The sequence below is a fragment of the Hylobates moloch genome, unplaced genomic scaffold (genome assembly GCF_009828535.3).
Source record: "Hylobates moloch isolate HMO894 unplaced genomic scaffold, HMol_V3 SCAFFOLD_2, whole genome shotgun sequence".
Taxonomy (NCBI): Eukaryota; Metazoa; Chordata; class Mammalia; order Primates; family Hylobatidae; genus Hylobates; species Hylobates moloch.
In genome coordinates this window covers 25124379-25140333 of record NW_026652277.1, presented here as the reverse complement: position 1 = coordinate 25140333, position 15955 = coordinate 25124379, and the positions used below count along the sequence as shown (strand labels likewise).

At 39.1% G+C, this 15955-nt stretch overlaps 1 protein-coding gene across 4 annotated transcripts in view; it reads right to left on the bottom strand.

Annotated features, from left to right (window-relative positions):
- Positions 1-15955, bottom strand: part of PAPSS1 (3'-phosphoadenosine 5'-phosphosulfate synthase 1) — a 138546-nt gene that overhangs the window by 53123 nt on the left and 69468 nt on the right. For all 4 annotated transcript variants that reach the window (XM_058432407.1, XM_058432398.1, XM_032171929.2 and 1 more), the window contains one exon: positions 10360-10628. In XM_058432407.1, coding sequence (XP_058288390.1) covers positions 10360-10628 — 269 coding nt within the window. The remainder of the gene's footprint in view (positions 1-10359; positions 10629-15955) is intronic.

Genomic DNA, 15955 nt, shown 5'->3' with positions numbered 1-15955 from the left:
ACTTTTTTAGATAGACTTCATCAATTTCCAGTTCCCTGACCAAAGAAACCTACTGTCTGAAAAAGACAAGTTCCCTAAAGATGACTGCTAAAAACAAAAAGTGAGAGAAAAAACTCGAGGGAAAAAAAATCTTAACTTTTATACTATATTTTATTCCCAAGCATTAATACGGTATACACTTGCTGATCTTTTTTCACGAGGGTACAGCTTAAAATAAACTAAAAGAATTAAAGGGAAAAATATTTCCACAAATATGATTCTTTCTGTCATCGACAAAGCCAAGAAGATGCTCATCCAACATGTCAATTCAATGACCTCTGCATTTAAAAGCAGGCCAATAATTAAAGGAAATAGGTGGAGCAAATAAGGACTGCTTTCCTCTACATACTTCCAATCTCCTACAAACTGTTTTTATGATAAAGTGAGGCAATTATAGGAAACAAAAAGGAGAAACAATAGGATGTGGCCAGTGAGTTAACATTTTAAAAATAAAGCCACTTAATAAATAAATAAATAAATAAATAAAACCACTAACATAAATTTATATGCTGGTAATAACCCTACAGAAAGAATAGTCTACATGCTGGGACCATGAAACTAAAAAATTACGTAATAAACATTACTTCGTAAGACTTTAAAATATTCTTATCACCCGAAATAGCACCAACAGTTGCATTTTCTGGAAGCGGTGGTGTTTCATGGACTTGGTGACATAGGTACACAGAGACCCTGGCTTAGTAAGTGTGCTTCTCTGTTTATCTTGTCAGTCACAAACTTTCAAGCTTCCAGCATTTCAAAGTCAGTGACAAAGCAGGCGTGTGCATGCACAGTGATTACCTTTTTAAACAGTATTATACTACTTTGCTCTGCTTACGTGAAAGAAAACTGGGTATAAGATATCTGAAAGCCAAGATTTTGATAACATGTCAAAAAACCCAAGCAATTTCAATTCCAGAAATATTTTGAGGCAAATATGCAAAAAGGTTCATTTCAGGATTCATTACGGGTTGTCAAAAGGCAGAAACTAACTCAAAGATCCTTCAATTGGGTGTTGTTATTAAATTAAATTCCTAAACAGCAGGGAACTGTGCCATCATTTAAAAAAAGATCAATATTTAAATTAACATAAGAAGATATTTATAATATAGGAAGGTTAAGAAGCAGTTTTACAATACAAAATACATAATAGAAATGTTGGGGAGAAACGAAACAAACGTTCTAGGTCTTGATCTCTAACACAATCGTCATGTCCTAGAGAATCTGATTTTGGAAAATCACTCGCTGAATTCGCTTACTAGTGAAACAACAGCAGAAGCATGCAACTCAAGGAAGAGGAGGAATGAGAAGTGATGAGAAGTATGAATTCTAAGAAATGAAAGGGGGTAACACTCTGGAGTGTAAGGCAGGGCTTAACACTCTGGAGTGTAAGGCAGGGCTTAACACTCCGGAAACAGAATAATGAAATCCCCAGTGTGCACCTGATTCACTATGTGGTACAAAATTTCCACACCGCCTTGTTCGAGAAAATGAAAAAGCAGGGGGGGACAGGAGGACCAAATTCAAATAAATAATACTTAGGTTCCACAATTATCTCATTTCACCATTAGACAGGGTTTCAGAATTGTCTTATCAAAATGGAAGGCAGAACATGGGCTACTAAAAATAAATAACTTTAATTAAAATAAACAGATATTTGTTTCAAAATTTCCTTCCCAAGGACATTTGTGGAGCTAAGTTTTACTCAAATTTTTACTTAATCTCCATAGTGTGAGTCAAACAAGTAAGAATTAGTTAAGTTTACTATCCAATAGTGAGAATAAGAAAGTAGTTTCTGAGAATGATGTTTTCCAGTTTCATCCATGTCCCTACAAAGGACACGAACTCATCATTTTTTATGGCTGCATAGTATTCCATGGTGTATATGTGCCACATTTTCTTAATCCAGTCTATTGTTGTTGGACATTTGGGTTGGTTCCAAGACTTTGCTATTGTGAATAGTGCCGCAATAAACATACATGTGCATGTGTCTTTATAGCAGCATGATTTATATTAGGAGATATACCTAATGCTAAATGACAAGCTAATGGGTGCAGGAAATCAACATGGCACATGGATACATATGTAACAAACCTGCACATTGTGCACATGTACCCTAAAACCTAAAGTATAATAAAAAAAATAATAAAAAATAAATAAATAAAAATAAAAGTAAATAAATGATAAATGCTATGGAGTGAGAGAAAGTTTATCTCAGAATCCACTGAGAACTTTATTCTCTCGCAGTCTAGCAGTTTTTCTTACTCCACCTCTTCTCATAACAATCTTGTAAATAAATTCCATGACTGACTTATGCCACTTAGCTTGTAAGACTCTTATGCCCTCTGCACTCTCCCCTGTATATGGGCGGCTGAGCCATGCTGGAGAAAGTGGCAACAAATGGCAAATTAAATAACATTAAAATGCATGCTTCTTAAAAAAAAAAAAAAAAAAAAAAAAAAAAGAAAGTAGTTTCTGATCCAAATTATAGCCAATGCTTTAAAAAAATTTATTCATGAAAATTTTTATTCTATAATGGCTTCTCCTTGCCATCCATCATAGGTTAAGATACCACATGACTAATAAGTCAATGATCGCTGATGGATGAGAACCTCAGTTACATATCTCCACACACAACATTTATAATATAAAATCCTTCAGAGTTAGAATTGTTCTAGATTCATCCCAATATGGCATGTTATTGAGAAGAATTTCTTAACCTTTTAATTCATGCCCCTTTTTATAAACCTGAAAGTCTCATTTGTTCCAAATCCATTTGAAAATAGTGTCTATCACTTATCTCCCCACTTCTAAATTTGGCAAAGACTTTGGTAAATTTTATTTTCAGTAGTTTCTAAAACAAAAACAAATTAAAAACCTACTTTTCAAATTTAAAGTTACATTATAAAATTATAAAATGGACTATACCACTTACATGTAATACCACTACTACTAAACCATTCTCTCCCCACACCTGATGGTTGAGAAATTTCACTGTTCCAGAAATCTGGCAGATTAGATATATGATATTTTCAATTTTTCTGAATTAAAAATACTGAGAATAATGAATTGAACAATTAAAATTTAAGTCCCACTTAAGTGACTTATTTCTTTATATCTTCACACCAAAATCTGCATTTAAGTGTAATAAATTTTATTAAAGTCAACATTCTATAAGGCCAACTTTACATACTCAAAGCGTTTATAAAAGAACATCAGGCACAGAAACTATTTTTTTAGTAAATGTTTGAATATTATTTTCTAGACTGTCAAAAACGTTGTTTGTGTTAATGCTATAAAAATTCTTTAGGAAGTCAAGTGCATTACCTAATTTTGCTGTGTAAAAAATCTATACCTTAATTAATCTCGAGTTCCATATTAAAATATCCCTGATCTTGGTTGTACATTATCTAGCATTAATATGTTTTCTTGAAATTCCCAAATCATAGTGGCCTGCCTCTTGATTTTCCAGAGATAGGCATTATTTTAAACTCTTCAAGCTGACTGGAAGAATCTAGACAGGCAAGTGAAAGGCGAGGCTCATCCTCCCATCATACAGATTCCTGATAGTGTGGCTTTTGGTCTTCTTTGTATTAATAAAACTGATATTCTAAGTGTTTCAATTAAGTTCTATTACTCTGTACTGGTACTGAACAGTAGTCTCATGAGAGTCACATTTCTAGTTTGCGATACAAAAATTATGAAATTTACTTGGACATTTCATTCTTCATCTTGTAGGAGAGAATTAAACATACCTTACAAAAACTCTCATACAATTTTAAGAGCTGAAAGGGAGTCTAGATCATGGAGTCTGAATTCTTCATTTCTTATATGAGGCCCAATACAAGATATACAGAATTTCCCCAAAATTTCCTTTAAGGATAATCTCTCAATCTCCAAAAAGATATACCTCAAATGTAAGAGCTGCATTTTTTTTCAGAACAATCAGCAACCAAACTAATTTTATTCTTGGAAGTGACCGTGCCCTGGCTAAGCCCAGACCCCCAGTCAGGTGAGAACAGTATCAGCCCTCCCAGAGTGGGGGCTCAGAGTGGAGACAGCAAGCCCAGAAATGCTCAGCCTCCAGCTCCTCTTCCTGCCTCCCAAACCTAGGGAACCTCAAGAGGCTCTCTGCCCTCCCACTGATTATTATTCTAAGAAAACAGAGGAAGGCAACCACGGTGATAAGGCACTGGAAAGTATTTCATGAGGTCCTTCATTAGGGTGAGAAGAAGAAATTAAAATAGGTAACAATTACCAAGCTCTTCCTAATATGCCAGTCACTGTACAAAATGTTTTATAAATATTATTTAATGTTTACAGCAAATCAATAAGATAGTTATTATTCCTGTTTTACAAATAAGAAAACAGGGACTTGGAGAATTCAAATAACATATCCTAGCTGCAAAATGAACTAGTGAAGGATCAAGTCTTTGGACCTGGGTCTGTGCGACCTCAAAACCCACACATTCCTATTCATACTGAGCTATTGACGCTGTGTCAAGGACATTTAGGGAGGAAACTGTATAGATTACCTAGCTGGGAAATCAGGAAAACCTGAAAAATCAGACTAACAGACAAATCTGAATTTGATACTGCTTTAGTAAGAAACAAGCAAGAACAAATTCTGAACTGAAACTCTACTGAGAGAAAAAAAATGACATTTTTTCCCTATGAAAAGCAACCTATTAACACCTGCAAAATCTGATGCTTCCTAATGAATGAAATAAGTTCAGTTCTCAAGACATATATAAGCTAAAAGTATATAAAATAGACTACAGGGATCCCCAAAATTACTTGCAAAGTAAATCAACACACTCTAAATGCATTTGTGGTACAGGTCCACAATTGCTTATCTAAAATTCTGAAATCTAAAACTCAGTTTTTTAACTCACCTGGTAGCAAAACCTGATCAAAACTGAGGAAGTTTCTACCAGCCTTTTTGCAGATCCTATTTGTGAGAAAAATCATTTACTTTGCCACAGGAATATTAATGGGCTTTAATACGGGGGTACCATCCCAGACCTATCAGGAGAAACAAGTAATACATAATCCTAAAGATTTTGGAAAAGAGACTGTGAACTGTGTCATACTACTCAATAAACTTTGGAACAAGATAAATGAGAAGACAAAATTATCAAAGACCCCCAAGGAGAGTCAAAGGTACAAGTAAAACTTGGGTGTCTATGGCTTGTATAATTAGACTCAGATCTCTAGAAGTAACATCAGTTGCTAGAGCTCCTGGAAGTGTGTAGAGGGAAGAACAAGTTTATATCCTAACAGACACCCTACTCACTGCTCCGGATACTGGTGTAAAGCATGGACTAATTAAACAAGCACACTGGCATCCATGTCATAGTATGTTCTACTGTCCCTGGTGAAGGGTATCCACTCGCTTACACAGAATCAGTTTCTTTTAAAGAGTCAATTAACAATGCATGGGTAATTTTCATAGCAAAGGATAATCTCTACCTCCGACTGCATTTTCCCCCAAATTCAACTGATAATCCTCATTAAAACTTCATAAACTGAGGGTATAGCTGTTAGTAACATATATCCACATTCTCAAAAACATCTTACCTTTGACACTTTCATGTCACAGGTCTTAGAAAGCATTATTTATCCTTCACAAAACTGGATTTAGTATTTAGTGAGATGAGACAAATAGAATTTCCTACATAGTCAATTAATACCTCACAAAGACAAAATGTGTATCTATAACACCATTTTAGCATTAGAAAGTTAACACTCCCTCCACATCCTCGCCTCCTCCATTCCTGAAATGGAATTTAGGATTCAAGCCATAGAGTCTTTATAGACTGTAAAATCAGGAACATCCTGTTGATAACCAGATAGGCTTAACAGCTGCCCATGGTTCTGAAAAGCATTTGTGCTAAGGAAACAAATCTGGCACCAATGCCTTCTAAATGACCTACAGAAAATGATTAAAGGAAGAGTCGTTGTTTTTATTTTATTATTATTAGTTGGCAAATAAGCATTACTGACAGACTTTTTCCTGATGTCACTGGAAAAGCTACAAAAATGAGAGGTTTTTTTTTAATTACAAAAAAATTCTTCACTTATGGCTGCAAATAAGCCAAATAAGTCAAACACACAAGTTAGGTCCTCGAGAAAGATACTTTTCCTAAGCAGCTCAATCCAACAGCCTAAACACTGTCAGGCCAAAAACATTAAAACACTTCATGGTCTGAAATATTAAGATGGTTACTAGAATTTCCAAAGCTTATTCTTTACAAGTTCAGAAGTTAAAAAACCGCCTTTTGCTCAGGCATCAGAGCTGGGCCTTCCTGAAAAGAGCCACATCTCTTACGCTCACAATTCACACTCCAGACAGAGATGCAGAGACAGACACAGCTTTAACGTGCCTCTTAGTCTCCCTAGAAAACCTGGGAGCTCTGTAGGCACCCAGAACAACTAACTTCTTGGCCTTCCCTCCAAATGCCAAAGCACAAAGCTACTTTGAGGCTACTTGGCAGCAAGGAGCCCTAGAAGGAAAAAAACAGGCCCAAGTTTCAGTCCCAGTTCTGTGTCTCTCCTAGACAGAACACTAACTAGTTAGGCTCCTCTGAGCCCTCCAAGCCTTGACCTTCAGTGTCCATCCTTATCAGGCCTGCATTGCCCAACTGTAGCAAAAATCTTGCTAAGTTTGTTTATTAAGAATCCTCTATTCTCAGTATCTGCTCACCCTCATTATCTGATCAAATTCCTTATCTTCCACCCACTTCCCAGGTATCTGATGATCCTGGCCTGCCTTCAGCAAGAATCCCTTTTATCCCAGAATCCCCTACTTCCAATGTTTCCTCTCAGTAATTTTCCATCCACTTACCTCCACCCTGTCCTTTGCTATCAATCCCCACCTGTCCATGCTGTATTCAGAGTTGAGCCCAGTTCTATACTGAGGTCTTTATTCTCCTGTTGCAATATTTCCTGAATAAAGTTCTGTTTTTATTACTTTAATCACTGTACAGCTCTGGTCTTCTTTGACAGACTACAGTTATGTCGCTTAGCCTCTCTGAGCTTCAGTAATCTCACCGGTAAAACAAGAATAAAACTTTCCTCACCAAGTTGTGGGGTAACCTAATGCATGCATGCAAAGCAGCTATTCAGTGAGTGACACATGCATAGGCACTCATAAAATGGGTATTTTCAATTTCTTTATATTAGCTTTATATATTATTAAACACCAAAGGATATCCCAAATCAGGGCTAGGACACACGCTTTGACATGAAGCCTATTAGGCAGTAGGTCATCCCAGGCTCCCTGCCATAATCAAACTCTAGGACTTCATAGACTTATGAAGCAGCCTGGAGATATAGACAGTTCCTCGGATGTGGGGCCAGAATCCTAGAAATGCTGAGAATTTGCAGCAAAGTAGTTTTTTAAAGGACGCCAATTATATTAATTACCACATATTGTCATGAGCCAGGCAATGTGTTAAATGATTTACGTTGATCCTATTTGCTCCTCTCAACAATAGAAACATAGGCAGATATTACCAATATCATGTGTCAGGTATTGTAAGAATACAAAGATTAAGAATACATATTATACAAAGAATATCACAACCCACAACTCTAGGCTCTGATAAAAAAATAACTTTATTTGGAGATTCCACCTCTAACGAATGTTGCCAGGGCCATCCTAACTCACTATTTTGGAACTCTTACAGGATATTATAAGAATTTATTTCAGTCTTTTCAAAAAAGATGTGGCTACATATTTTAAAAAATATTTTAATGTTATATAATATTAAAAATTATGTGAAATTATAGTACATCGCTCTGGAGCCAGATTAGTTAGGTTCAAATTTTATCTCTACCATTTACTACTACTATGTGATCTTGAACATAGTTTAACCTCCCTACTTCAGGTTCCTCACCTGTGAACTGTGAATAATTATAGTACCTACCCTCTTAGTATTATAAGGATTAATCCTTATAACATAAGCTATAAAACCTAACATAAAACTTACAACAAATAACTGAATAACATAAGTTATACATTAACTAGCAATCTTTATAAGGATTTAGTTAACATATGTAAAGCATTCAGAATATTGCCTGAAAATACAGTAAGACAGTAAGAAATCAATAAAATATGGACTTATATTCTATTTCTCAATCCTTTATAACTACAACTCATTTACTAAGACTCCATTTCAGTGAAACTGGTTCAATGAGGAGATTTTTTGAGGCTGGTTAAGAAATAGGAAAAGTATTACAGAGTGCTTGGCTAAGTAATCAGGACTAAAGGACCAAAATGGCTAAAATGAAAAGGACATTCAAGTACTGGTGAGGCAATACACTGCTGATGGGAGTGTAAAATGGTACAACCACATCAAAAAACTGACTGGTAGAATCTACTAACGCTGAACAAATACATATCCCAGGACCTAGCAATTCTCCTCCCTGGTATAACCAACAGAAATGTCCACAAAAAGACATGCACTAAAACCTTCACGCCAGTGCTATTCTTAAGAGCAAAAATCTGTCAAGTGCCCAAATGTCCATCAACAATATTGGGTAAAATCACACAACGAAACACCACACACTACCAAGAATGAAAAATCTGCCACTAATTACATAACAATAAAGGTGAGTTTCACAAGCACAGTGTAAAGTGAAAGAAGCCAGACACAAAAGAGTATATATGCGGTATGATTTGAATTACAGAAATACTAAAAACCAGCTGGATTTAATGCTGTGATGCAACACTCAGGCCTCCTGCAGGAAGGGAGCAGGCTCTCCAGGTCCTCAGCTGCCAGCAGACACCCAGCAGCTGTCGCCTCACTCAGAAACTGCTTCTGTTGAAAGGAGCAGCAGCACCCAAAGGTATGCCCCCTCCCATGGGCAGCCAACCCCTTGAAACACGGAGATATAATGCCTATTTCCCATGCAACTTTGGACATCTCTGAAGGGCCTTTCCAGAGCTCCCCATGGACTCAACTAAAGCCTCCACTGAGACTGAACTGTAGCTCGACCTCCCGCTCTACAGAATCCTGCTCCCTTCCTTTCTCTTCCCTTCCAGAGGTGTTGATCCCAAGAGTTCTCCCTAAGAGACTTCCTGAACCCTCACCTCACTCTCAGAGTCTGCTCTCAGGATATCCAATCTTAAACACAAGCTAACTGGGCCTATGATGTTAATGTGAGGGTACTGATGACTCCTAGGGGGAGGACAAGTAGTGAACAGAAAGGGGCAAGAAGAAAAACGTCTGGGTGATGATAAAAATTTGTTTTTAATCTGGAAGCTGATTGTATGCCTCTGTTCCAATGGGAAAAATTCATTTACTTGCATCTATGAAAGATGTGCTTTTTCTTTTAATGCTTCTGTAAGTACAAATAATATGTACTTTTTCATATATACTTTCTCATATACATTATATTTCAATGTGAAGTTAAAAGAAAATAAGACAAATTAGGAAACAATCAGAATGGGACAGAATCTTAAAGAACACTTAGTCCTACCTACACCACTTACTGTGCACTCAAACATAGTCTAGAGAGGTCTCAAGAAGTCTAATGTGAGATTGCAAACCAGCTGGTGGCAACCCAGACCCAGAACTGTGCCTGGACTCCTCGACAACAGTCTTGTATTATTTCCACTAGACCATGCTCTTGCGGGTAGTGAGCAGAGTTGAATCTGAGGCCAGGGAAGGACTTGCTGCAGCTAGCATATTGATACGGTTCAGGACACACTACTCCAAAATATGGCACCTTGGCATTTGAGAAAACAGCAGAAGAAAGCAAGCCACTCTCACCTTGCCCTAAGGCAGTCATACAACCTAGCAGATCTTCTCCTGAAGTAGGTCAAAAGACTCATTCCAGAGGTGCCCTCCCTATACCTAGAGGAAAGGAATGTGCCTATCTCTGAAAACACAAGGACATAGAGAAGAATTTAAACAAACAGGCTTTGCCCAGCTCCCCTCTTTAACAAAGACCTAGAACGCTGGTAACAGGACAAGATCAGTGTTGTTGTTGTGTCTGCAATGTGGCCAGCAGTTACAAGAGGAGCTGTGGCATACCTTCCCAACCATGCCCAGCCCTGTCTGCAGGGAACATCCCCTACTTCACAACTGGGACCAAGACCCACAAGAGCAAGTGAAACCTCTTCCCACCTTTCCTTTCTCAAGGCTGCCCCTAACATCCAGGGAACATCCCTAACAAGCAGGAGAGTATGTCATGTATGCTAAATGTTTGGAACAGGCCTACAGAGCAGAGAAAAAGCAATCGGATGGTGACACTAGCTATGTTAGTAAGAGTGGCTTTAACACTGCTGCAGTGAAAATCTTACAAGCAGTCTACCTCAGTTGGTCCGGCATACATCATGGGAGATGGGAAGATGGCCACCACTGTCGTCTCAGGATTCAGAACTCCTTCCTCCAACACTGCAGCATGCTGCTTCATACGCCACATCAAAGGAACATCGTCATCCTTTGTCCAGCCACCCAAAGGGTGGAGGAGGAGGACGGGGCGCCGGTAACCCCTCTCTAGAAGTTGCTTATGGGTATCCTGCATTAACAGCGCATGTCCATTGTGCACTGGGTTGCGTAGTTGAAATGCAAAGACAGCATCTGAAAAGAGAATTTCCAGAGTTAAGAATAGCATGTTTCTAACAGATTACTTCCCAAAGGATATGCAATTTTTCTTAAAACTTGATACTTAGGATTAAGCAAACATATGCAAACTCAGAAATCAGAAAACTGGTAAAAAAAAAAAAAAATGTACTGCTTTGACCATTTAGGATAACATGACCTACACTTCTACTATACAATATTAAGTAAATCATACTTATCTGAGGATATGTAATATAACAATCATGGATTTATAAGAATTACTTTCTTGCATTCATGGGAAATGAGAGCAATCATCAGACTTTCTGGTCCTAATATCCTGGATCCACTGCTTACCATAGATAAACATTTTTGGTTTGTGCCTCAGTTACCCACCAGACCAATCCCTCCAAAGGACCTAAGATAATGCTTTACTAAGGGAGACAGAAAAGTAGAGAAATATATCTGTAGTTTCAAAAATTTACTTACTGTTCAAATATGCTCACTTACGATTACTTTGCTCGACTAGAACCATATTTTGTTTTATGATCAAAGGTCTGAATTTTGGATTATAGTTTACCAACAACAATATCCCTTAAAACAATGAAAACTGCTAGAGAGATGAAACTGGTTAACTCCTTATCTCCTGCTTACAACCCTGGGTTCATGCCTACGTGGTGCTTGCTAGCAGGAAATCTTTCCAATCCAGTTAGAGGAGCTCTGTATTTCGCCGCCCTCACAATACCTGACAAAGCATCATGCCATGCTGATCCAAGCTCGACTCAGGGAGAGGAACAGCCTCTCTCTTCTAACAATCTGTAAGCCAAATAGCACATCTTCTCCAATCTATTCTCAATTCTGACCCTCTTCTATCACCATAACAAAAGGTATCACAGGAAGACTGTGGCATCCTACTTAACTGGGACTTTTTGTTTTCGTTTTGCCACATCATGTAAAATCCAAGATTTACAGCATGATCATTACTCTTGGAAGTTCCTCACGTTACCTTTATACATGAACAGAACAGGGCCGGTTTTCACAAAGGAAATAGCTGATAGAACATTAGGTCCAAAAAACAGAAAAGTCTTGATATACAAGCATTTAAAATTATTTTGCTTTGGGATGGGAGGAGGGAAATAGACCTAACATTTTTCTATCCTTCTCAATGTACTTCACATTTTGTTTTACATATGGACATAAAAGATGCCAAAATATCCCTTTTGACCACTAGAACTACAGATACACACACACACACACACACACACACACACACATCTCTTAGTTTTGTCCACTTTTTTTTTTTGTAGGACCATTGTTTGGTCCTACAAACAATGACTACTCAGTGGCGAGAAGCAAAACAAAAGCCCATACATTCTAAAAACCATTCCCCACTTACATAAACCAGAGCTCCTTGGCAAATGGCAGCTTTTAGAGCTGGGGCAAGAAAAGTACAACATGAGCTGGAACACCTTTTTGCACCATTAAGAAGGGAAGTGCTCAAAGAATAATGGGGACATCTGATGAAGGCTCATCTGACAGACCACAGTCTACACACTGGTGAATAAAGCCACACTATGACAACAGCAAGAACAGGCCCGCCCTCCCTGTCAAGCCCCTCCCAACCCTGCTCTCAGGTGCCTGAGGTCACTGAGCAGAGCCCTAGGTACTAGTGATTTACAAACCTGGGTCTTCTGACCAGAACTCTACCCAAGCTCAGACTACTGTCTCCCCAACTGCCTCTTAGTGCTCCACAAGCGCCTCACCAGCAATTCACCATTACCTACCTCAGAGGCTCAGCTTCCTTTCTTGCCCTGTCCTCCACATGTAATGAGTCCCTTCTGTTCCCCACATCTCATTTGCAGCACACTAATTACCAGCACACTCAGCCTTCATCATCTCTTCACAAGGTCTGTCTTCAAATAGGTCTTCTTCCCCTACCCAACTTTACACGACAGCCAGTGACAGGGAAGAAACCCACCGGGGACAGGATGCAAATGCAGTTGGAGACATGCTGAGCCTGAGGGAGTAGTGAAACTGGCCTGCCCTCCTGGGGCTTGCAGTCTAGTCAGAGCAGAGGAGCAAAGACGTTCCCTAAGAGAATAAATACACGTTAAAAGGAATATAGTTCCTTCAACTCCGGCAGGACATGACAATATTCCTTCACTTACTCCTCTACACTATTACCACAAGACTGGTGACAGCACTACCACAGTGTGGAGGACCGAGTTAGGGAAGGAAAGAATGGGCGTCTTCACCTATACATGACACTGCTGGACTGGATTCATTGATTCAACCAATTCCTTCCTGTTCCATCAACAGTGAGGATGAAATGCAAGCCAAATTCAAACAGCACTTTCCTGATTTAAGTGGTCCTTACCTCTCTACTGACTGACATAAAAATCTACACCACTTAAGGCCTTCCAACCCCGGCACCAACCTTTTATATGTCATCTGCCTCTCTATGCTTTTTTTTTTTTTTTAAAGTAAAAACCATGAAAACCAATAAAATTTAATGAGAAAATCATCCATAAACGCACTGTCCTGAAAGCACAGTCTTTTGTTTTGTGCAACCTTCCAGTTTTTCTCTTTGTTGCATACATTTTTACACAGCTATAATCAAACATATGACATTTCTATTCCGCTTGGCCATTCTGGTCTAACCACCTGTTTCTGACATCTTGTGGTCCTCTTGGAGCCACAAGGCTTACTGCTGGGCCCTATGAAATTCCTTCTTGACAGACTCACTGGAAGCTTACCCCTACACCTGGGTTCAATTACCGCACACATACAGATGGCTTCTCTTAGCCACATCTCTAAGTCCTTCCTTCCAGTTCACCGGACAGACGTATTACAAAAACTATTTCAATATACATTGCTCATTACCTACCTCTTTCCCTCAATTCTTCTGCCTTTCCTATTACTGTCACATCTCAAGCCAAATTTGGGTCTGGCCCCCAAAGCCTATTCCTTCTCCTGTACTGCATGTCTATGTGAAGGAACTTCCCAGCAGAGCAAGTTCTCTCCCTTTCCTCTGGATTTCCTATCATCTAGTCCAGGAGCCAATACACTAAGGAAACAAGTGAAGTCTGATCCCTTTCCTTCCAGCAGGTAGAAGAGGAAGAAGAAAGTGAAGAAAGTTTTCCTGAGCATATATGTGTGACAAGGAAGGAAATGAAGATATCAGCATTCCCTGAACACATGTAGGACAAGCCACAGGCCACTTCATCTAGAGGCGTTGCCAGCAAGGACTGTCGTGGCACAGTGCAGAGCGACCCAGACTCTACTCTTTCCAAGCTGAGTATCCAAAGACAACTGCAACTCAGCAAATAAATGAATGAGGTGATGAGCAGGGCAGTGCTCCTAAATCCTAGTCACCCTTCCTCAAACTTCCCAGAACTGTGCTTCACATCCCAGCCCACAGCCAGCGCCCCAGTATCCACCCCAACCACTGAACATAGAATTACAACATCTTCTTGCTTCTTTCCTCTTAACTTCACTGTAAGACTGCGCTACATAGAGCAGTAATTAATAATTCCTTTCTTCCCTCCCACCCAAGGTTTCTATCTGCCTCTCTACCCTAAAGCTCCAAGAACAGACATTTCTGATTTTCCCTAAATCAATACAGTAGCTAAACAAGACAATGGTTCTAGGGTTGCTAGAGTTGTGTGTGTGCTTAATGTTTGTTTTTGTGGGAGTTTTTGTGAAGGGACCTGGAATAACAAAGCAATTTGATCTCCCCTCCTCCTTGGGATTATCATAAACTAACAGTCTTTCTTTTACTCAAACTGCTTAAGCCAGGGGGGAGAAATAAAGGAATAAGAGATGGGCCCCTTGAACAAATATAAAGATATTAGAATTTTTCACAAACTGGTAAATTCATATTCTAAAGTATGGCAGGAATGAACTACTTTCTATTCTCATGACTAAAAACACTTCCAAATTAAAGTAAGATGTTCACTATAAAGCTTTGTGCCAACTGGGTTCCGTGCCACTTATTTGCCATTCCCCTCCCCATCTATTCTCTGATGTCCTGGGGCAGGGAGCACAGGTGTCCCTCAGGGCTTCCCCTAGAAGGGGCTGTTGTCCTTCTGCCTTGAGAGTGGAGGCATTAGCAGGCAACCAGAGGATGGACGGAGAAAAGCTTTTGGGGAGCTCTTCTCCCCACTATCATCTGCCTCAGCACTGTGATTCTGGCTGTGCCAGTGACCCTGCAACCAGCTTCTGCCCAGTGGCCCTCCCACAGCTGCAGCTCCCACCTGGCTTCAGAAACACTGCTTCCTGTTCTCACCCCTTTGGAACTGGCTAACACTACCCAATGCCACTAGTCCCTGGACACCTCAGCAATTCCTTGTAGGTTCCCTTAACTCTGACCACCTTTCTTTAAATACTTGCTTCACTGAATTATGCTCAAAGCCTCATCTGAGTGTGCCTTCTGCTTCCTGCTGGGAGCTGACTGACACAGGTTCCCCTCACCCAATCTCAGCTCTCTGGCTTGCTGCCACTTATCATCGAGATCCACTATCTACTTCAGAGCCAAACATAGATCTGCTTCTGCCTCAGCCTTCTCATGTATCATCCTCAACTTTACTTAAAACATTCTTCTGATGTCTCCATTTACTCACTTAAAATGTGGTTTGTAATTCAGCAACACTATAAAGCTTTCTCAGATTTATTCAACACTGTACTACCACACACTAGTCTGAAAGAAATTATGTCAACTCTTCCCTTTGCAATCAGCAGGACACCAATATTCTATGTTTAATAAACACTAACAGGCTCTTACTTGGCTTAAGTGAAATGCATTCTTCCCCTCCAGGATATTGGTCAATCATCGGTAATTCAAAGAACTTGCCATCTGGAAATGTATCACCTTGCAATCACCTTTAATGTGGGTATTAAAGACTTCTCAATCCTTCCCAGCTACAGAATAGTCTAAGAACAGCCAAACTGATAGTGCTGTGCACAGGACAATAGCCCACATGGGGTAACCAAAGTACTTCTAAGATGAGGGGAGGAGAAGGAGGAAGAGGTAAGAAAAGAAATCCTAGATTAAGAAAATAAATAAATAAATTCCCTGCTTTCTCTCGCCTGAACACATCAGAACTGACTTGTTATTGGCTTCCTAAAAGAGTGAACAAGAACTACAAAGTAAACTCCTCGGTCTGTTGCTTATTTGCCTCAGTATAAAAATGGAAAAAATAAAATAACACTCTAATTTTTGTTGTTTGATGTAAGGCTAATAACTGGCTCTCAGCTACTTTAAACAAAGTTGAAATCATTCATTATGCAACACATTCTCTAAATGACTTAAAATGTTTGGCTCACAAAGAAGAGTGCAAAACAGATGT